At 46.2% G+C, this 24,278-nt stretch overlaps 1 protein-coding gene across 4 annotated transcripts in view; it reads right to left on the bottom strand.

Annotated features, from left to right (window-relative positions):
• Nucleotides 1-12,988: 12,988 nt before the first annotated feature.
• CCDC142 (coiled-coil domain containing 142) overlaps nt 12,989-24,278 on the bottom strand; it is a 68,035-nt gene continuing 56,745 nt past the window's right edge. For 2 of the 4 annotated variants that reach the window (XM_030190892.1, XM_030190891.1), the window contains exons 9-10: nt 21,970-22,181; nt 12,989-13,592 (exon numbers count right to left, since the gene is read on the bottom strand). In XM_030190892.1, the coding sequence (XP_030046752.1) occupies nt 13,336-13,592; nt 21,970-22,181 (469 nt within the window). In that variant the 3' untranslated portion in view covers nt 12,989-13,335. Of the gene's footprint in view, nt 13,593-14,388; nt 14,760-15,176; nt 15,240-21,969; nt 22,182-24,278 lie in introns of those variants that run through there. The other 2 variants (XM_030190893.1, XM_030190894.1) reach the window with 2 other exon arrangements.

The following is a 24,278-nucleotide window of genomic DNA, read 5'->3' on the forward strand; positions in this document are numbered from 1 at the left end:
TAAGCCAGCTAGAGAATGCAAAAGCACTGGACTTCTGGAAAAGTGAGATATGTTGATGAGCTGGGAAGCCAGGCAATTGAATAGCTAGCTATAAGTCAGCTCCCTGGAAAAAGGAGCCATATCCAGCGATGTGATATAGCTATCCAGCTAGCTGTATTTATTTACCTCCTTTTGAAGGAATTCACTCAGGTGGTATATTACCCTCTCTGCCAACTGCATTACACAGAGAAGAGAAGAAGCTAAGATCCACTGAAACTGAGACTGAGCTCCACGCAGCCCATGAACATAAACCCTGCTTAGCATATGCCAATAATGTGGACCCAGCATATGAGGCTACAGTCGCTAAAGCGTGCGGGGTTTAAGACTGGTGGAATTGTAATTTAATTAGTGTTGCTTGTATGCCTATTGTAATACCAGGCCCTTTTTAACTTATACACGGCAGGATATCAAATAAACCTAACCGTGAACCTTGAATTCCAGGTGATAAGCTTGGCTTGAGACCAGACAAACTTGGGTAAAGTTAAAGCTAAAATTATGCTGAGAAAATACTCAGCAGAATCTATGATATTAAGCTCAGCTAATAGGCCCCAAATGGCTAAGCCCAAGCAGTTGGCAAAATGAGCTGAAGCCACAAGGGCTAAACTCTCTTGAGCCCCTGAAAGCCATGACAAATGAAAATGAAATAACAGTAGAGCAGATGAGTAAGAGCAGCTGCGGAGAATAAACGACAACTGAACTATGTGAGTGCAGGATCTGCATACCAACTGGCACAGCCAGGAGGAGACAGGGTACATAAACAATGTAGACCACAGCATGAACCTGTATTGTAGGAAGCAAACTTTTGAGAAATGGAAAGGAAGTATCTAGCAATTTCTCTCGCTATACCCTTGGAAGAATGCTCAGCAAAGGCAAACGTGCTCAATCTCGCAAAGACACCAGAATATAGCTTAAATGGTGCTATTACAGATGGGCCGAAATACCTTGGGAACAGCAGGCCAAATGTCATTGAGGACAAGAGAGAGCGCGCTGCCTGAAGAGCCTCGCAACACCAAGCAACCTTCAGAAGAAAGCAAATAATGTCTGTGACGAGGTGTGCATGGGAAACAAAGAGGTGTACTTCCAAAGCAATTAGTCTTACAAAGTTATTTGGGAGAGGCCTTTTGATATGACATCTAAGGTAAAATTATGTATCATACCTGATTAATTTTCTTTCCATTAATCATAGCTGATCAATCCATAGACTGGTGTGGATTGTGTCCATCTACCAGCAGGTGGAAGATAGAGAGCAATCCTTTTGCCTCCCTATATGTGGTCATGTTGCTGCCGGAAACTCCTCAGTATGTCGATATCCAAGCTCCATCCGCAGGACTCAGCACTTAGAGAATTACACCCACAAAGAGACACACTGCCCAGCTCACACCACCGCCGAAACGGGGGAGGGGAATTAACCCAGCTCATCCCCACACAAGTGGGGGATGGGAATCCGTCCAGCTCATCCCCGCTGAGCGGGGGAGGGACACCACACCCGCCGATGCGGGGGATCTGGCTTATCCTGCAAACCGCAACCTGCGGGAGGAGCTGACTGACCCTAACACCGCCGAAGCGGGAGGGGTACAAAGCTGCCCAACTGCCGCACGAAGCGGGAGGGAGCGCCGGCAGAATTAAGTCTCAATCCAGCCCCGTAAAACTGAGGGGAGAGGAATGCAGCAGCTCACATGTAACCACAATTCGTCTCAACTCTTGAAGAATCCATTGAAAAACTTGGAACACGAAGTCCTCCTGAACAGGAACTGAAGACTAAACTTGAACCTGAAATGCAACCATAATATAAACAATACAGATATCTGGGAGGGGCTATTGATTGATCAGATATATGATTAATTGGAAAGAAAATTATCAGGTTATATACATAATTTTACCATCCATATCATCATGCTGATCAATCCATAGACTTGGTGGGATTTACCGAAGCAGTACTCACCCAGGGCGGGACAATAGAAAGCCCTGACTGCAACACTGAAGCTCCAAACCGGGCCTCCGCCCGAGCAGCCACAGTCAAGCGGTAATGCCTGGAGAAGGTATGGGGCCGATGCCCAAGTTGCCGCCTTGCAATCTCTTCCAAGGAGACGGACCCGCGCGCTCTGCCATCGAGGCCGCCTGAGCTCTAGTGGAGTGAGCCTTCAGCTGGATAGGCGGCACTTCCCCTGGCCATATAGAGCCGCTGCAATGGCTTCCTTGACCCATCTTGCCACTGTAGGTTTAGCAGCCTGCAGGACCCTTACGAGGTACCTGCAGAACAGGACAAACAGAGTGATCCTACTTCCGAAATCATTGGTCACTTCCAGTATCTGATGATGACTCGTCCTCACATCCAGATATTTGAGAGCAGAGTACTCCTCTGGGTAGTCCTCCCTACGAAGTAAGGGAGACAGAGCTGCTGATTCACATGGAAGCGAGAAACAATCTTGGGCAGGAAGGAAGGCACTGTAAGAATTGTCACTCCTGCCTCAGTGAACTGCAGAAGAGAGTGCCTGGAGCTCGGAAATCTCTTCGGGCTGAAGTGATAGCCCACCAAAAAGACTGCTTTCAAAGTCAGGGTCTTTCAGAGATGCCCTCGACAAGGGTTCAAAAGCGGCTTCTGCAAGGCTCTTAGCACCAGGTTGAGATTCCACGTCAGCACCACTGGTGCATAGGAGGGCGCAGGTGATTACCTCCCTTGAGAAAGCGCACCACAGCTGGCGGCGAAGCCAGGGAAGCACCCTTCAGAGCGTCCCTGAAGCAAACCAGAGGCCGCTCACCCTGAGACTTAAGGGAACTGAGAGCGACAGGCCTTTCCTCCAGGACCTTCTTGCAGGAACCCCAACACTGAAGAAATTTGGCGCAGTGAAGGGAGAAAGTGAGCCTTCTTCACACCACGCTTGCAAAGGTACGCCAAACCCTGGGCGTGAAGCAGTAGTAGTAGAGCGCTTCCTCGCTCTTATGCATAGTGGCGAGTGACCTTGTCTGAGAAGCCCTTCTTTCTCAGACGGCTTGCCGCTCAATAACCAGGCCGTAAGAACCAAAGGGGGAGGAATCCTTCCATGCACCACGGGACCTGATGCAAACAGCCCTGCGCCACTGGCAGTCGCAGAGGAAGTCGTCCCTGAGAGCCTGATCAAGGTCGCGCATACCCAGGGACGTTTGGGCCAGTCCGGACCCACCAGGAGTATCCGGCCCCGGATGCTTGCCACCCCGGTCTAGCACCCTGCCCAATATGGGCCAGGGCGGGAACACATAGAGAAGCTCCTGTGTCGGCCACTGTTGGAGAAGAGCATCTACTCCCAGGGATCGAGGGTCCCGTCCTCTGCTGAAAAAGCGCGGCACTTGGCAATTGGCCGATGACGCCATCAGATCTAGGCTCAGCTGGCCCCAGCGCTTCGTGATGTCCAAGAACGCCTGAGCAGATAGCTGCCACTCTCCGGGATCCAAGGTATGGCGACTGAGAAAGTCCGCCTTGACATTCATGACTCCGGCAATGTGGGCCGCTGACAGCTGTTCCAGGTTCGCTTCTGCCCACTGGCATAGATTCATGGCCTCCTTGGCTAGAGGGGCGCTCTTGGTACCTCCCTGGCGGTTGACATAGGCCACAGCCGTGGCATTGTCCGACAGGACCCGTACTGGCTTCAACGCCAGTACCGGGAGGAACTACAAAAGCGCCAACCGAATGGCTCTGAGTTCCAGGAGGTTGATAGACCACTTTGCCTCTGCCAGGAGACCAGAGCCCCTGCGCTGTCCTTCCCAAGCAGTGGCTCCCCAGCCCGACAAAGAGGCGTCCGTCGTGACGACAATCCACTCCGGGGTCACCAGAGGCATTCCGTGCAGACAACTTGTCTGGTCTGCAGCCACCAGCTCAGCGCCTTGCGCACTGCTGGTCCAAGGTGAAGGCGCACAGCATAATCCTCCGACACCCGGAGTCCAGTGCTGCAGCAGAGAGTGTTGCAGGGGTCTCATATGAGCCCTGGCCCAGGGCACTACTTCCATCGTGGCTGTCATAGAGCCCAACAGCTGCACATAGTCCCCAAGCCCGAGAGGAGAGGCTACTAGGATCTGGGTACACCTGAGCCTGAAGTTGACAATCCGATTGTCTGGCAGGAACACTCTGCCCCCTTGGTGTCGACTCGAACTCCAGATACTCCAGGGACTGAGTCTGGCGCAGCTGCTCTTCTCCCAGTTGATGATCACCCCAGGGAGCTCAAAAGAGCAATCACCCGGTCCACAGCTTTGCCGCACTCTGCATAAGAGGGGGCTCGGATCAACCAGTCGTCCAGATAAGGATGGACTTGTACTCCTTCCTTTCGCAGGAAGGCCGCGATGACCACCATTACTTTGGATAAGGTCCGCGGAGCAGTAGCCATCCCGAAAGGGAGGGCTCTGAACTGGAAGTGTCGGCCCAGGACTGCAAAACGCAGAAAGCGTTGATGAGGAGGCCTGATGGGAATATGCAGGTACGCTTCCTTGATGTCCAAGGAAGCCAAGAACTCCCCTGCCTTCACTGCCGCTATAACAGAGCGGAGAGTCTCCATGCGAAAGTGCCGCACTTTCAAGGCCCGATTGACCCCTTGAGGTCGAGGATAGGCCGGACAGAACCTCCTTTCTTTGGTACCACAAAGTAAATGGAGTAACGTCCCTTGCCAATCTGATTTTCTGGCACCGGAACGACCGCACCCAGGCGTATCAGGTTGTCCAAGGTCTGCTGCACTGCCACAGCTTTGACCGGAGACTTGCAGGGAGAGAGTACAAACCCATCTCTTAAGGGTCGGCAGAACTCTAGCTTGTAGCCGTCTCTGATGACTTCCAGAACCCAAGCGTCTGAAGTTACCCTGGTTCACTCGTCCAGAAACGAGGACAGGCGTCCTCCAATCTGCACTGGGCCATGGAGCAGGGCCCCGTCATTGGGTACGAGACCCTGGGGGAGGACCGGAGGGCGCACCTCCGGGACGGCGGTCTCTGCGAAAGGAATGCTGCTTGGGGGAGAAGTTCCTTTGAAGGAAGAGGGGGCAGAGGAGCCCGACTTGCCCGGGCGGTACCGACGGGCTTCCTGAAACCGTCCTCTGGAGATACCGGGGCGAGCACTGGCCCGAGCCCTGACCTCTGGTAACCTCTTGCCCTTAGACGTGCCGAGATCGGTCACAATTTTGTCCAGCTCGACCCCAAAGAGCAGCTTGCCTTTAAAAGGCAACTTAGCCAGGCGGGACTTAGAGGCGTGGTCCGCAGACCAATGTTTCAGCCAAAGCCAGCGCCGTGCAGAGACTGTCTGAGCCATACCTTTAGCCGAGGCTCTCAAGACATCATACAGTAAATCTGCCAAATAAGCCAAGCCCGATTCCAGGGCCGGCCAATCAGCCCTCAAGGAAGGATCCGAGGGGGAAGCCCGCTGCACCATCGTCAGGCACGCCCTGGCCACATAGGAGCCGCAAACTGAGGCCTGCAAACTTAAGGCAGCCGCCTCGAAGGACGACCTTAAAGCCGCTTCCAATCTTCTGTCTTGGGCGTCCTTTAGGGCCGTGCCACCTTCCACCGGCAACGCCGTTTTCTTAGTCACCGCAGTGATTAAAGAATCCACGGTAGGCCAAATAAAGGCCTCACATTCACTTTCAGGCAAAGGATAGAGGCGGGACATAGCCCTAGCCACTTTGAGGCTCGCTTCCGGGACATCCCATTGAGCCGAAATTAAGGTGTGCATGGCATCATGCACGTGGAAGGTTCTAGGCGGGCGCTTCGTCCCCAGCATAATGGCAGAGCCAACAGGGGCTGAGGGAGAGACGTCCTCTGGCGAGGAAATCTTCAAATGCTCATGGCCTGCAGAAACAGGTTGGGCAAATCCTCTGAGCGAAAGATCCGCGCTGCAGAGGGGTCATCCGCTCCATCCGAGCGGGAATCAGTCTCCTCCAAGGAATCCCAAAGGACCGTTGGGAGAACTCAGATACGCTGCCCTCATCTACATCAGAGGAAACAGCGTCCTCTAAGGCCTGGGAATCCACCCGAGGGCGTTTACTTCCGGGGGCCTCAACCCCGTTATCGGACAAGGGAGAAGGGGCAGCGTTTTGCATAAGGAAGGCCTGATGCAGCAGCAAAATAAACTCGGGGGAGAAACCCCCCCGACTGTGTATTTCAGCAGCCTGGGCCACAGCCCTAGACGCACCCTCAACCGGCGTTCGCAAGAGCGGGGGAGCAACATGCTGCGCATCCAAGATGGCGTCTGGCGCGACACTCCGTGAAGGAGCCGCGCGGGAAGAACGGCGCTTAAGTTTAGCCGCTTTTTTGCTGTCGCCCAAATCAAGGGCGGCCATGGCATGAACGTCTCCCAGCTCAAGGGCGGCCCAAGAAGAAGCCGTCCGAGCAGAGTGGCCGGCCAAGATGGCGGAGGCGAGCAGCGGGGGATGGGCGTTTATGGCTGGAAAAAACCGCCGCGCCGGCGGAAGACCCAGGACACTGACCGGCCTCCAAACTGACACCCAACAAGGGCGAATCAGACTTTAAAACCCCCGCATCCCCGCTAGGAGCGTACACGTGGTCCGGGGAACGATTTTTCGTGCCCTCGCCCTCCGACGCCATAGGCCACGTGGAGATCAATCGGGGAACCCCCTGCCCGCTATAAAAAGGTAAAAATTACCTGCTTCTCGCTCCGAGCTGTAACGACCTGGTGTCCCAGTGAGTAGCTGCAATAAACGTTTAAATAAACGTCGAAATAAACGCCCTAAAGACGTCCAAAAATTTTTTTTTTTTTTTTTTTGTTTTTTAACGGAGCCAGCGGGAGGGGGGGAAGAAAGGAGGGACCTGGCGCCACCAGGTTTGCACTTGCTCAAGAAGAGCCCTCAACCCAGGTACTCAACAAAACCTAAAGATTAGGCTTGGAGACCTAGCCAGAGCTGATGCTGTGTGTGACCACCACCTGCATGAGATGAGAGAACATACTGAGGAGTTTCCGGCAGCACATGACCACATATAGGAGGCAAAGGATTGCTCTCTATCTCCACCTGCTGGTAGATGGACACACACCACCAATCTATGGATTGATCAGCATGATGATATGGAGTCAGACTTTGGATGTTTTCGCCTAAATGTCCAAATCTGAATAGGAAATATGGCCATTTTTGAAACAGCAAAACTTTTTTTTTTTTTTTAAATAGCCACATGTAAGATGTTTCATGCTCTGTGCATTTATCTTTTTGGGCCATTTAAAAAAAACAAACAAAAAACATCCAAGTTGAAAAACTTAGAAAATCAAGCCATGGTATGAAGGAGGAGCTAGCATTCTTAGTAGACTGGCCACACAGACATCCCAGGACAGCAATGGGGCACTGTAGTGGACTTCATATAAACGTTCCCAGGTACACATCTCACTCTTACCCTTATATTGTATGCTGAGCCCTCCAAAAACCTACTACAATAGTCCTTATGGGTGAAGAGATCACCTACATGTGGGTACAGTAGGGTTTTGGTTTTGCATAGATAAATATCAATTCAATTTACAACCTTGTATTTGCTTCAAGATACAATCAAAATCCACAACATGCAAATAAATCTCTCTTAATACCATAAAGTATTATGGGGAGGAAAAGACCCAGATACTCAATAGCCACTGATTCTCTTTTAATAGTGGGTATCGCGCTGCTCAGCGTTTACTTTTGAATATTGACTTTTCTAGTGTAAAATTGCTGGCGAGCATCCACTCAGGGCCTGTGCTCTGGGTGCAGGCGCGCAGGGCATTCTCTCTTACATCTACTTTCTCTCAGTTACTACTTATGGCTCCAGTACACTTTTTCTCTTGGCACTGTCCCTTCCTAATTTGTTTCTCCATCTTAAACCACTGTACACTGCAGGAACACATTGTCTACCATCTGTATTCAATCATCTCACCATCTCTTTTTTCCTCTGCCTTTTTCTCAGCTCTCAACCTTAAACATTTCCTTCCGTCTATTCATCCCTCTCCTTTCTCTGAGTACATCTTGTCTTCGCGCTGTCGTCGTACCTCTCCTACTCTTCTCCGCTACTCTCTTACTCCTTCTCTCCGCTGGGGACATTAAATCCCAATCCTGCGTCCTCCACATCAGCTCTCGTCCTATCCATGCAAACGATTCCAGGATGTCTCCAATCTCATCTCTATTCCCCTCCTCCCCCCTCTTCCCTCCCCCCTTCTCATGTGCCCTGTGGAATGCCCGCTCATGTCTGCAACAAACTTCCCTCTCGCCCATGATCTCTTCATCTCCCGTTCCCTTCAACTGCTCGCCCTAACTGAAACCTGGCTCACCCCTGATGACTCTGCCTCAGTCGCGGCCCTATGCCATGGAGGTTATCTTTTCTCCCACACTCCCCGCCCAGTTGGCCACGGAGGAGGCGTCGGGTTTCTACTTTCGCCCTCCTGTAGTTTAACCCCTCCTCCTACCGCAGTCTTACTGCTTCTCATCCTTTGAAGTTCACTCCATCCGTCTTAGAGTTGCAGTCATTTACCGCCCCCCTGAAAAGTCCCCCTTTTCCTTCCTTACTGACTTCGATGCCTGGCTCTCTGTTTTTCTTGAACCCTAATCTCCGTCCCTCATTCTTGGAGACTTTAACATACACGCTGACGACCCATCCGACTCTTAAGCTTCTCAGTTCCTCACTCTGACATCCTCCTTCAACCTCCAGCTGACCTCCACCACCCCTACTCACCAAACTGGCCATTGTCTTGACCTCGTCCTCTCCTCTACCTGCTCACCCTCCAATTTCTGCACCCTCTGCTCTTCCTCTCTCAGATCATCACCTGATCAACCTTCACACTTCATCACCCTCCCCCTCAGTCCCGCCCAACACTACCACTACTTTCAGGAATCTCCAGGCTGTCGACCCCTCCCACCTTATCCTCCCGTCCATCATGTCCTACGAGTCTGTCGACAAGGCTGTCTCTACTTACAATGCCACTCTCCTACCTCTGCTCTGGACATCCTTGCACCATCCATCTCCCTCCCACAACAGGCATAGCTAATGCCCAGCCCCTGGCTGACCCCTTGCATCCGATACCTTCGCTCCTGCGCCCGATCTGCTGAACGCCATCTGGAGGAAATCTCCGCACACATATCGACTGCATCTTCATTACAAATTCATGCTATCCTCCTTCCAGTCCTCCCTATTCCTTGCCAAACAGGACTATTACGCACAATTGACTAATTCTCTCGGCTCCAACCCTCGTCGTTCTCTTCGCCACCCTTAACTCCCTCCTCAAAGTGCCCTCCGTTTCCCCCCCCCCCCCCCCACTCTCTCTCCTCAATCACTGGCTGACTACTTCCACGACAAGGTGCAGAAGATCAACCTCGAATTCACTACCAAGCCACCTCTTCCTCTTCACCCTTTAACCCATTCCCTCAACTAACCAACCAACCCAGGCCTCCTTCTCCTCTTTTCCTGATATCACTGAGGAGGAAACTGCCCACCTTCTTTCCTCCTTGAAATGCACCACCTGTTCTTCTGATCCCATCCCCACTAACTTACTAAACACCATCTCTCCTACTGTCACCCCCCCATCTGTCATATCCTCAACCTCTCTCTCCACTGCAGCTGTCCCTGACTCCTTCAAGCATGCTGTAGTCACACCACTCCTCAAAAAACCATCACTAGACCCTACCTGCCCTTCCAACTACCGCCCCATCTCCCTCCTACCCTTCCTCTCCAAGATACTTGAACGCGCCGTTCACAACCGCTGCCTTGATTTTCTCTCCTCTCATGCCATCCTCTATTCCGCTTCAAACTCCGGTTTTCGCCCCAAACACTCGACAGAAAACGGCACTCACTAAAGTCTTTAATGGACCTGTTCCTTGCCAAATCCAAAGGTCACTACTCCATCCTCATCCCCTCGGCCTATCCGCGCTTTTGACACTGTCAATCACAACTTACTTCTTGACACACTGTCCCTTTTGGGTTCCAGGGCTCTGTCCTCTCCTGATTTCTCCTCTTATCTCTCCCACCGTACCTTCAGAGTACATTCTCATGGAACCTTCCTCTACCCCCATCCCACTCTCTGTTCGATTCCTCAGGGATCTGTCCTTGGACCCCTTCTTTTTTCAATCTACACTTCTTCCCTGGCTCGCTGATCTCTCTCATGGTTTCCAATATCTCTTTATGCTGACGGACACCCAGCTTATTTCTCCACACCAGAATCACCTGCGGAAACCCAGGCCAAAGTACGGCCTGCTTATACGAAATTGCTGCCTGGATGTCCCAACCGCCACCTGAAACTGAACATGGCCAAGACCAAGCTCATTGTCTTTCCACCCAAACCCACTTCTCCTCTCCCTCCACTCTCTATTCAGTCAATAACACCCTCATTCCTCCCCGTCTCATCTGCCCGCAACCTCGGAGTCATTGTTGACTCCTCCCTCTCCTTCTCTGCCCATATCCAGCAGACAGCCAAGACTGTCACTTCTTTCTCTATAACATCAGCAAAATTCGCCCTTTCCTCTCTGAGCACACCACCCAAACTCTCATCCACTCTCTCATTACCTCTCACCTTGACTACTGCAACCTACTCCTCAATGGCCTCCCACTTAACCATCTAATCCCCCCTTCAATCCGTTCAGAACTCTGCTGCGCGTCTTATCTTCCGCCTAGACTGATATGCTCATATCATCCCTCTCCTCAAGTCACTTCAACTGGCTTCCGATCAGGTACCGCATACAGTTCAAGCTTCTCCTACTAACCTACAAATGCCCTCCATTTGCAGCCCCTCACTACCTCTCTACCCTCATCTTCCCTTACGCTCCTACCCGTAACCTCCGCTCACATGGACAAATTCCCTCCTCTCATACCCTTCTCCACCACCGCCAACTCCAGACTCTGCCCTTTCTGCCTCACCTCACCCTATGCTTGGAATAAACTCCCTGAGACCATACGCCAAGCCCCCTCCCTACCCATCTTCAACTCCTTGCTCAAAGCCCACCTCTTCAATGTCGCTTTCGGCACCTAACCATTGTACCTCTATCCAGGAAATCTAGACTGCCTCAATCTTGATTGACTGCACTTTTGTCCTTTAGATTGTAAGCTCCTTTGAGCAGGGATGTCCTTCTTTGTTAATTGTACAGCGCTGCGCAACCCTGGTAGCGCTTTTAGAAATGTTAAATAGTAGTAGTAGTAGTGTTAAACCTGGTAACTCATTAAAAAGGAGCTACTTTGCTTTTTATTATCTATTCATTATTTTGAAATGTAACTGCTCTTAAAGCATTCCACACATCCTGATTATCAGTGTCCAGAGTACAGCCTAAAAGTCTGACCAAGTTACCCCCCACCCCCACCACCATAAACTAAAGACTGTCTTCCTGCCATGTTGAGCACCTCCCATCTTTGTGTCCCTATTCATGTGCCAGCCTCTCTTTCTTCCTTCCCTTCTCTCTCTCTCTCCTGGCCAGCATCTCTCCTTCTCTCTTCCCTCCCTCCAATGGTCCAGCAAGTGTTCCTCTCTCTTCCTTTGCTCCTGTCTACCCTTTGCAGGACCTAGCAACTCTCCTCATCCTTCTTTCCCTGCAGGTCCTGGCACTTCTCTCTTTCCTAGCCCTCCCCAAAGTCCAGCACCTCTTTCCCTCTCCATGCCCTCTTCCTCACCCCCCTCACTGGATTCAGGTAGGTCAGGGGACTCGGGGCTTTCTCCATTGCACGAGAGGGGGCTTTGGCATGCGAGCTGGAGAATGGGGCCCGATGCATATGTCACATGCCAAATGCAAGTGACTTGGTATGTCTACTGTTTTCATGCTTAAAGAGGGCAGAGGCTTACACACTCAAGTGGCAGAGTACTGACCATTGGGGAAAAGAAAAATGCCAGAAATAAAATAGAAACAAACTCACCATGCTGTCTTCTAAAGGAGGGCTTCCACGGCTGGGGGGGAGGGATCTGGGAGACCTCAGAGATGTACCTCTGATCCACTTTCTGATGCAGAAATGGTACAAACCTGCGTTTTGTCAGTGAAAATTGCGCCCACATAGGCAGTGAATTGGGCTTGATTACCTGACATGTCTTTGTTTACACTGCTTTGACTCTGAATCCCTGTTGGACCTAGATACCTTCACCCTCTCTTATCAGTTAGGAAATGCGGGAGAGAAGCATTCCTTTTTTCTGTGAACATGCATGTTACCTGGCCAGGCTCTGTTCGTGTGTACATATTTGGTCATCCTGGTCCAGTCCTGCCCCACCTAGGCTGGGCAGAGCAGGAGTATAACTGCACTATGTAGCCAACCTAAGTCTGCCACTGTGTAAAACTAACTCCTCAACACAAACACAAATACACACACATATGAAGACAGGTTGGAAATTATATCATGAGACATGCTTCAAGTGTTTCGAGAGGGTGGGAAGCAGGAGGCCTTGAGTGGGCGCAGATGCTCAAGGCCCCCACACCAGCCCTGCTTGCTTCACTTCCCTGTCAGTGACAGCAGCTAGGAGGAAGTGGCAAAAAAATGCTGGTCAGCACAGGGGGAGGGAGAAATGAGAGAGGTCACCGTGGGGACTGAGAAGCACAGTAATTTCTCCCAATTTGATTAAAAACGGAGATCCCTTTTTGTTGGGGGGGGGGGGACCAAAAATCTCAGCTTATAGTTGAGTATATATGGTAAAATATGAACTGGCAACATTTGCTGACAAAAGGCACTGTAGTAAGCTCTAGTATAACAAACATATAGAATGAAGAGAAGAGATAATGTTTATATGAAAGCCTGCAAGGCAAAAGTAGTGGTGAAAATAGTGAGGCCTCACAGCATGCCACACATTTAATAAGGATGGGCAGTGACCAACACAATTTTTGGTTATCAGTAAAATCTCCTAGACCTCTCAGTTTAATTTTGATAGTTAAAAATAGATGAAAAAAATCTCCAAACATATTTCTGTTTTAATGGGACTTATCATATGAAAGACAAACATTACTGACCTGTCTTTAAAGATTACACCACTACTCTTGGGTTTAATATCAAAGCAACAGTGACATAAGGCTGCTTATCACAATCTTTATTCATTAGGATCTTGACTGTAAATGAGCTTTGAAAAAATATTTCACTATTTCCCAACTCAAGTATAGGAATTTATTTTTAGCATGGAACACTAGGCCTTTTCTTCATAACTGCTAAGCATACAGTCCCCGAAACCTGCAGTGATCCAATCTAGTTGTAAAGAAAATCTGACCAGGTGTGTTGCCCCCAAGTCTTGAAAGCAACCAGGCTTTACAAGCCCAGGTGTAGGAATGTTACCCCAGGCACTGTCAGGCACTTCTAAATTCCTGTATATATTGCACATAAGTTCTCTGCAGTCCTGGCCCATTCTGGAAAGAAACCCATGGCATTTCAAGTTTCTGGTGTTCTGTTCATGCAGGACAGGTTAGGACCTTTCCACCGCCGGCCACTATGTAGACGCAATGACAACCACTCCTGCTGGTTCATTGTCAGGTAGCATTCAGGGTTGCTGCTGCTTCGAATTTTGCTCAGCAGGTCAGCAGTGGCAGAGGTATGAGCCTCCAGGGAAGCTTCATGCCGAGAGGCCTGAACTTCCAAGCTCTCCAGGCTGTTCAAGCTGCCACTGTTGAACTCTCGAGACTGGCTGCCTGTGGCAGAAAGGACAAGAAGATCAATAAGTTTAACACTGACAATTCTGATGGAAAGTGTCATACCATAATCAAAATTTGGCTCAAAGAATAAATGTATTATTCTTCAATGTGATACAAACGTTCACAAAATATCAATAAATAGAAACCATAATGCTTCACAGATGTGATGCTTATATCATTCATTGGTTCCCGAGTCCTTTGCATTTTTCTTTTACATGTAAAAGAGTTCCCCCACAGGAGATATGCAACCTGAATGGTCTCCATGTTTCATGTATCCACTGTAATCAGGTTTTGAAGCTCCTGGCCAGGTGGACAGTAGTACTTTCCTATTACTATCCTTTTCCCCTTTAGACATGGAATTTCTATCCATAGGGATTCCAAAATGTGTTTTGTGCCCTGAGAATTGTTAATCTATTTGATTCCAGGCCCTCCTTAATGTGTTTTATCCACTCCTACCCTAGCTGAGATAATATTTAACCATCTCTCTGACCTCATGTGCAACTTTCTCTAAATCAGCCACCTACTTTTCAACTCTTCTTACTCTCTTATCTATATGTTTCATCTTTGCTTTAATCAATTATAAAGTTCCCTTCTAAAAGTGACTCTTCTTAAGCTGTGACAATTCAACCATCTGCGTGGGATAACATAAAGGAATCCTGTTCAGAAGGGAAGGGATCCTCAGAAGCTTAGTGGAGATTGGGTGGCAGAGCTGGTGGTGGGAAGCGGGGCTAGTGCTGGGGCAGACTTCTACGGTCTGTGCCCTGAAAATGACAGATACAAATCAAGGTCATGAGTTTATCTTGTTGGGCAGACTGGATGGACTGTGCAGGTCTTTCTCTGCCGTCATCTACTATGTTACTATCTCAATCCTCAGTCTCTCAATTGTAGATGATTACAGAGAAAATATACAGATATTTATATATGGAGGAAAAAGCCTCAAGGGATAGCTCCTGTAAAGTGTGGGCACTTCAGCCTTTCCGTACCGAGGAGCACAAATGTCTCATCACAGGCACAAACCTCCGTCCGCCACTAACTGTACATTCTCATTTTACTTATATTTTAATGGCGTGACTTATCTGTGTACGCTGTTCAGTAATATCCAGAACGCCACGGCCGACTATGGCCAGAGTTTCGATCCTTCCTCAGGGTTCGTGGCGGATAGTTCTGTAGGATACAAAACGACAGTGTCAACATCGACAATTAGCCTGCCACTACAGGGTACATTTCAATAGCTTAAACGGTCCTCCGGGTCAACAGCGTACTTCCTATCACATCTCCTCCAATATGGCCTCCCTTATTATGCACTGACGTCAGACGCCAACCCTCTCTTGAGGCCAATCATTCTGCCTTCTTAATTGGGATTGTTTCCATTTCCGACTCTGGGCATGTCCAATATCAATATTTAATGGCTTGATTTTGATTATAGTTTTCAAATTTTTAGAAAAAATGACTCCATTCTAATTTGGAGTTTAAACTCCTCGGTTGTAGAGTGCATAGACGAAGATCCATCTCTGTTCCAACTGGGCTAGGAGGCGTCTATGACCCCCTGGCCTCTTTCATTAAGATTGTATTCATTCATACCTTGTTTTGTTAAGACCGGAACTGGCTAATGCCGTTAACGGTAATATGTAAGCCACACTGAGCCTGCAAAAAGATGGGAAAATGTGGGATACAAATGTAACACATAACTAAAATAAATAAAAATGTAACTGATGCAAAACGACACATCTCAGTGATTTGAAACTATGTTGCTGAGTGTCACAATACATAGGCAATGGTGCACCCATTTTCTAAAGTGTATATTGCTTTTATGTTCAATTAAGCGGGTGCACAATGTTCTGGAAGTTTGCCTGATATATAATTTACTGCATGGGCACTGTAACCCATATATCACAAACCTTGACTTACATGTTTTAGATCTTAGACTGATGTATTCCCCTGTCTGGGGATCTACGAATCTTGTAGTGTATATCATCATTTCACACATTGGCAGTCACCACATTTATCGTGGCCTGATTCCTCTACTTCATTTCCATATTGTGTCCTCAATACGCTGGTGACAGTATCTCTTTGAGGTTATTCCCCCAGCTATACGCAAATCTTAGTCTTATTTCTGCTAATGTTGGAATGGTCTGTACGATGTACGAAGCCAACACCAACAGAAGGTTATCTCACCACAGGAGAACCGAAGCCAAAGCACACAACAGTGGATCCAAAAAAGAGTCCTCTCACAGATGGTGTTTTCTGATCAAGGTCTTTATTTAAAATAATAAAACTGACCCGACACGAGTCGTGTTTCGGCCATAAAGGCCTGCGTCAGGGGTCTACAAGTTTCCAATAAAGAAAATAATCTTCAGTCCTTCTGTGACTGTTCTCTGTGCTTGACTGCTTAATATTTTAAATTTAAATGCTTTACTTTTTGTCTATTAGATTGTAAGCTCTTTGAGCAGGGACTGTCTTTCTTCTGTGTTTGTACAGCGCTGCGTACACTTTGTAGCGCTCTAGAAATGTTAGAAATGTTAAATAGTAGTAGTAGTAGAATGAATAACACACAGTTAACTTTCCGCTAACTGAGAAATCGCATCAAAGTACTGCTAGGCAACAACTCCGTAAACATCGGATATACCTTGTTCAGGAAACACCATCTGTGAGAGGAATCTTTTGGATCCACTGTTTGTGTGCGGTTGGAATGGTCTGCAGCTGTCAATCTTGATGTGGTTTAGTAAATTTCACCACACATGTACACACTTGATCATCTCTTCTATCGTTCATCCTTGAGCTTAGTAAATACTTGCGATTATTAAATTTCGCCCTTTTGTATGCCTTTTCAATCACCCTCTTGGGGTATCCTCTATCTGCTAATCTTATTTTCAAATCCTGTGATTTTATCTTGAAATCATTATCAGAGCAGATCCTCCTATATCTAAAAATTGGGTTCTTTCTTTACTAATACATCCAGGTACGTAATCTCCCATTTCTCATATTTAGCTGTGAATCTCAGGGTAGGATGTTTTTGCATTCAGGTCTCCTATAAACCTTACCAGGTTATCTTCTGTGCCTTTCCATAAACAAAAATATCGTCTATGAATCTGATCCACATTATTACGTGCTCAATGGTGAGGGATATACCACCTCCTTCTCAAATTGGGACACAAACAGGTTCGCTATAGACGGGCCATCGTAATGCCCATCGCAACTCCCTCATTTGGCGAAATAACCTTCCACTGTACTGGAAAAAAATTTTCTTCATTGCTATTACCATTAGGGAGATGATAAAGGATGTAGGGACTGTCTGATCATTCCTAGTGTCCAATATTTTTTCTACAATACTCAGTGCTTCATCCTGTGGGATAACTTGTATTGGCTACCACGTCCAGTGTCACCAGCCACTCGGTTTTAGTTGAATTAGTCACTTGAGCCAGTTGATTCAAAAAATCCGAGGTATCCTTTATATATGATCTGGTTCGCTCCACCCAGGGGCATAGAAATGTGTCTATGTATATAAATAGTGGTTCTAGTAAAGAGTCTCAACTTGAAACTATCAGTCGTCCTGGGGGGTGAACTAATGTTTTATGGATCTTGGGTAAGGTACAGAATACCGGAATCATCAAGTATCTAGTATTCAGGTATGAAAAATTCTTTCTTCTGCGTCAAAACTCCTTGTGCAAACCCTCTTCCTGCCATAGAAAAAATCTGTTCTTCCAATCTCATGGTTGGGTCTTCTGATAGTTCTTCAAAATCTGCAGGATTCAGTAGCTGGTGCCATACTTCCATCTCATAAGGTCGAGGACGGCAGCAGACAGGACAGGGGCGGGACACAACACAGAGAGGAACGGCCCCCATACATGATCACAACAATAAGGGAATCTGTTGTGATCAATTTATCAAATTACACTTTATCTGTTAAGGAACACACATTACTTGCTAAAGGGTTGTCTTTTGTGCCAACTACAGAACATGATTCTTTCCAGTACAGAATGGATTTTGAGATGTGATAGGAAGTACGTTGTATGACCGGATACCAGGAAAGTGAAGTGAGAATGACCGTTTAAGCAATTGAAAATGTACCCTGTAGTGGCAGGCTAATTGTCGGTGCTTGACACTGTCATTTTGTATCCTACAGAACTATCCGCCACGGACCCCGAGGAAGGATCGAAACTCTGGCCATAGTCGGCCGTGGCATTCTGGATATTACTTTTCCTGCATATATAAATATCTATATATTTTCTCTGTAATCATCTACAATTGAGAGACTGAAGATTGAGGTGGTTGAATTGTCACAGCTTAAGAAGAGTCACTTTTAGAATGGGATTTTATAATTGATTGATGCAGTCATATCCTCTTTAGCCCACATTGTAAGCAATAGAAGCCATCTTTGCTTTACCCTTCACTATCAATTAAATGTTCTATTACGTATTGTGTTGACATTGTAAGTAGTATACTAATGCCATACTTTGTATTGTTATTTGAATATTTTGACTGCTGTAATTGCCTATTGCTCATGCTTGATCTATTCTTACTGTACACCGCCCTGAATGAATTCCTTCAAAAAGGTGGTAAATCAATCCTCATAATGCTACCCCTCCACCAATTCAATCCACCCTATTACTATGATATAATTTGTACCCTGGTATGACAGTGTCCCATTGGTTATCTTCCTTCTACCAGGTCTCAGAAATGCCTATTATAGCTATCTTTTCATTTAGTGCAATACATTCTAACTCTCCCATCTTATTTCTTAGGCTTCTGGTATTTGCACGCAGACATTTCAAACGATGTTTGTTGTTCCTATTTACAACTTGCTCAGCAGTTGACAGTGATCATTTGCAATCTTCAAAGTCTGTCTGTTCTTTATTTAAAGACACCTAGGGGCTCATTTTCAAAGCACTTAGACTTACAAAGTTCCATAAGTTACTATGGAACTTTGTAAGTCTAAGTGCTTTGACAATATGCCTCTTATGGTCTCTATTGAAACCTCATAATCGGGATGCCATATCTTCCCTGTTTTGGCGAGATCTTTTAAAAGGTACCTTCTTCTGAACCATGTGCTTTTGAGCGACTGTCAGCTTTCCCCCATTTTCTAGTTTAAAAGCTGCTCTATCTCCTTTTAAATGTTGATGCCAGCAGCCTGGTTCCACCCTAGTTAAGGTGGAGCCCATCTTTCCAGAATAGGCTCCCCCTTCCCCAGAATGTTGCCCAGTTCTTAACAAATCTAAAACTCTCTCTCCATGCACCGAGACTCCAGAGCTCTGCCTGTCTCTAGGGTCCTGCGCATGGAGTGAGAAGCACTTCTGTAAATGCTACCCTAGAAGTTCTGAATTTCAGTTTTTTACCTAAGAATCTAAATTTGGCTTCCAGAACCTCCCTCCCAGATTTTCCTACGTCATTGGTACTCACATGTACCAAGACAGCAGGCTCCTCCCCAGCAATGTTTAAAATCTTATCTAGGTGCTGCATGAGGTCCGCCACCCTCACACCAGGCAGGCAAGTGACCAAGCGATCCTCATGTCCACCAGCCACCCAGTTATGTACATGCCTACTGATCAAATCAACTACGATTTTTGTCCTAACCCTTCCCGCCTGGGCAGCCCTCGGAGACACATCCTTGGTGCAAACGGATACTGCTCCCCCTAGAGGGCAGGTCCTGGCTACAGGATCACTTCCTGCTTCTCCATAGTGATGTTCTCCCTTCAAGAGACCTTTCTCCTCCATGGTAGCACACAGGTTGCCAGACTGGAGATGGAACTTCTCTACTATGTCCCTGTAGGCCTCCTGTATAAACTTCTCTGTCTGCCTCAGCTCCTCCAAGTCTGCTATTCTAACCTCCAGAGATTGGACCCATTCTCTGAATGCTAGGAGCTCTTTGCACCAAGTACACACATCTCACCAACAGGGAGATAATCAAACATGTGACACTTAGTGCAAAAGACTGGATAGCCCCCATCTTGTTGCTCATAAAATGGGAATATGTAAACTAAAGTTCCCTAAGATTGCTAGTTATATGCTACGGTATGCTAATATTTAGTTTTTATTATTATTTTAATGTTATTAGTAGGTTCCACTCTATGGATCTATGTAGACTGTATTCCTAAGAGCTAATTACTGGCTGATAGAGATGCCCTACTTAAATTTGTAGTCTCCTGATTGGTTCAAGGGTCTATAAATCAGAGATAAGGCCAAGGGTGACAGGAGTTGGGATGGGTGGGAGGGAATTAAAACTTAAACTGAGGCTGTTTGGTGGACTGCTGTATCACTAAAGCAAAACGTATTTTCACAAATCACTCACCCCTTCCTATCAAAGGAGAATATTTCATTAAAGAATCAGTATTTCTCAGCACACACATACATACCTGTTTTTCTTTTACCAGCTTTGAACCTACTGCTTGAGCCATCAGCCAATCAAATGGCTTTTAGCTGTCCTTATAATAGTTATGCATTCTTCCCTGCAGGCATGCCCTCCACTCAATGTACATGCTCAGCATAAACTTTCAACCAGCCAGACATTTACAAATTTTAAACAATCACTACTATTTATTTTTATCACTTCCCAGTCTCACCTGCACATCCCCCTGCAAACCTCTTCTCTTTAATTTGAACACTGTACAAACTCACCTTAACTTAAGAGTTGTTCCCACACCAGGCTCATATACAGCAGTAGCTTATCTTCTCAAGAAACTTCAGTATAGCCAAAGTCTGTCTACCGTACGAACATAAAGCTAGCAATAGCAAGAGTGCTATGGCATTGATGAAAATGATACCTCAAAAATATATATATGGGAAAGCAAACTGGTATACAGTCAAAGCTACAAATTATTACCAGCTTGTATACAAAGCAATTAAACCTCAAAGCTTCTCAGTGAGGCAATTCCATAAGGAATACCTGTACCGCCACTGGATACAGCTCAACTGTATTTGGAGCAAGATAATATCATCTGTCTCTACAACATATTCTTTTGGTGGATAAGTACTAATTGGTGCCCCAATCAGGGTTTTTTTTTGTGGTATAGGTCTGCTGAATGTTTTTTTGAAATTAAGATTGCTTAGTTAAATCAGTTAAGCACCATCTCTCATAGTTTCACATTTAGAATTGCATTGAAGGGGGATTTTTTGGAACCAATGGGTTTTCTCTGTATGAATGTTTTTTATATTGCTTTTTTTCCCTCCTCAGTTGTTGTAGAGACCGATGATAATATCTTGCTCCAAATACAGTTGAGGTATATCCAGTGGGGGTACAGGTACTAATTATAGAATTGCCTCACTGGGAAGCTTTGAGGTTTCTATTATTTAATTTATTAATATATCTCTAAGGAAACTGTGAGAGATTAATTGCTTTGTATACAAGCTGGTAATAATTTGTAGCATTGACTGATGAAAATGATCCATAAATAAGATGACTGGTTTACTGATGGGATTTTGGAGTCAAAATTTCTTGACTTATACATAAGTATATACGGCAGCTTCCGTCAGTAGTGCTGTATTACAAGAAACTCAGATCCAATTCCAGACTGCACCCTTCCTCAGGCCATCAGGTGCTAGGGAGACTACAGAAGCAGTGTCCAGAAAAGCAAGGTTGAGAACATCAATGTAATGGCAAGGCAGGGAAAGGAACAAAAACAGGGGAGAAAAAAATAAATCACAGTTCATTGATGCTCATGCTTAAAGCCCCATAATGAGCAACAATAAAGGCTGCTGAATCTAACAACATCCCTCTTGCTTTCTCTTTCAGTCTTATTCCTAATCTCTTTTATTTATTTGCCTAAACTAGGCAGACACTCTCACACTTTGAAATCTAGATTAGGACAGTGGTTCTCCAACCTGTCCTGGGTGATTCTTAGTTAATTAAGTTTTCAGGATGTTCACGACGACTAATCATGAGAGGGACATGCATGCGTTGGCCCATTGCCTGCAAATTTCTCTCATGCATATTTACTGTGGATATCCTGTAAACCTGACTGGTCGGAGGTCCCCCAGGACATATTTCAGAACCACACTGTTAGGGACATAATTCAGTTTCCAAAAATTTGTACCTTGCCTTAAAAGTCTGCTCTTCAACTGTTCACACTGATGCATGCATTTTATATTGTATACTGACACATGCTAAGAAAAGACATGAAATACTGAAACCTAGAATATGAAAACAGATGAAGATCAGAAAGACCATCAGGTCTGTTCACACTCCGTCTTATGAAGAAAGAGCAGCTAATGACAGAGGAACAACCTGTTGGTCTTCAAGTCAGGAACCATGGCATACTTTGTCACATCCTCAGCAAGAAAAATCTAGAACCAATCCCTTGACATATTACCAGGACCCTGATCTGAGGCAGGGGATCGAACCATGTTCTAAATACAGAGAAAACAAGACTGAGATACTCACAGCATATGCGGAAAGGCTTCCACACTGGGGAAGGCATGTACTTCTTACTAGGTGGCTGCTGGAGAAGACAGATGATGGCATTGTCCACTTGATGGAAGACTCGCAGTGACAGTACCGCTTGTCGGGTATCCACTGACAGACCTGAATCCTGTGACTGGATCATATCACGGACCAAGTCAAAGTCATTCTTAAGTTGTAAGGCTCCCTGGAGGCTGCATAAAAACCAAGCAGTAAATTACAGTTAGGGACAGGAACCAAAAGGGAAAACAGATCCACAATAACACATAACTGCAAACTCTACCTATGCCTGTAGAAGGGACCTGTGTGATTTTGAAGGCCCATGACCAGAATCACCTTTCATTAATTCATATGCTGGCAAGATAAGAGATATACATTTATCCTGCAGGTTTGTAACAATGACACTGCTGCGTTTAAGAAGCAGCTAAAAACTTCTTTTTGCTTAGGTCTTTGGTGACTGACCATGAGGGGCATTTTCAAAAGAAACGTCTAAGTTGGGATTTGGACGTCTTTGTAAAACATCCAATCCGGAAGCTCATTTCAAAAAAAGATGAATGTCCATCTTTCGTTTCAAAAATACCAAGGACATCCTTAGATTTGGATGTCTTTGACTTTCGGCAATTTTTGAAACCAAAGATGTCCAAATCAAAAACGTCCAAATGCAAGCCATTTGGACATGGGAGGAGCCAGCATTTGTAGTGCACTGGTCCCCCTGATGTGCCAGGACAGCAGTCGGGCACCCTAGGGGGCACTGCAGTGGACTTCATAAAATGCTCCAAGATACATAGCTCCCTCTGAGAGATGGACGTCCAAGTGCCAATTTATGTCACTTTTTGGACATCCATCTCTTTCGAATGAGCCTGCTTGTGACAGAAGTGCAATACGATGAACATGGGTAACCACTTTGCTAATACACTGTATACTAATATCTGCAGTGAAAATATCAGTCAGTAGCTGTTTTTATATGGTTTGTCACTTATTTTTGCTTCAGTGTTGCATTTTTTATGACTGAATTTTCGACAAGTGATGGCACTGTAAATTGTTTATGTTGGATTGTATCATTTAGCTGTAAGCAGAACAAAATCGGTAAATAAAAGTATGTTGCTTTTTGTAATATATGTATTTTGATTATTTTCCATTCAATAGACTGATTTTTTTTGTTTGGATTCAGCTCTTGCCTTTTCAGTAATAGCTCATGGGATGTAATGTTTAGGTACAGTAGGGATGTCTCTGTTCCCAGAGGGCTCACAATCTAAATCTGCACCTGAGGCAATAGGAGAGTTAAGCAACTTGCCCAAAGTCATAAGGAGCAGCACTGAAATTTGAATCCTGGTTTCCCAGGTTCTCAGAACACTGCTCAAAGCAGTAGGCTATGCCTCTACTCCAAAAGACTTATCTCCACGGTCTTGAAATAAAAGTTAATCAAGAATCCAATTTTCTCCAAGAACAAGACACCTATTAGTGCTGTAATAATAAAAAAAAAACTGCAAGCACATATTTAAGTGCTTCATACTTATTAAAGTATTTTATTAATTCCAATATAGGGTTAGAGCTAATGGCTTGGTCACATTTAGGATGAAAATGAAGCGTACAGGAATACCAGACAACAAAATGGAGGTTAGCAAGGAGTTCTGTGCCATTCTTCACAAACGCTAAGGCTTAAAATCTGCAGACATGGGAAGAGCAATTCTGATAGTGCCTGAGGGCTTGCAGTCTCACATTAAAAAAAAACAAAACTTGATTACCACCCCTGTGATGGTGTATGTGTTCCATCAAAGGAGGAAGCCAGCATGCCAGGGCTTGGAAAATATGTTGCACTAGAAATCCAGGACAAAGGTAATTGTCCCAGATACCTGATTACACAACTGCCATGATCTTTGAGAACTCCAGAAAATTGGGTCAGGAGGTCAAGGGGAGCTGAATTTACCAGGCTTATGACACAGAAGCACACTTAAATGGATGGAAGAACTAGCTACACAAGAAAAATTAGAGGAATCCAGATCTGATGCAGAAAGAGGGAGTGGAAGGAAAATCCTAGACCCTTAAAAGCTTGTATGTTTGGGTTACAAATGTCATAAGGATGAGGACTTCCTGTATAAGTGGCCGTAGCAGAGTTTGGAATTTGATATGCTTACGCAAGACGTGCTAGAATCCAAACCAGGAAGCTACATGTGGGGAGGTGGCAACCAAACTGGGTCACGTGATGTGAAACATTTATTCAACACAGGCACTTGATCCCCACTGGAATACCATCCTTAGTCATTTATGGACAGATAAATGACAAAGACAAA

Source organism: Microcaecilia unicolor, chromosome 2 (assembly GCF_901765095.1).
Source record: "Microcaecilia unicolor chromosome 2, aMicUni1.1, whole genome shotgun sequence".
In the NCBI taxonomy this organism is placed as follows: Eukaryota; Metazoa; Chordata; class Amphibia; order Gymnophiona; family Siphonopidae; genus Microcaecilia; species Microcaecilia unicolor.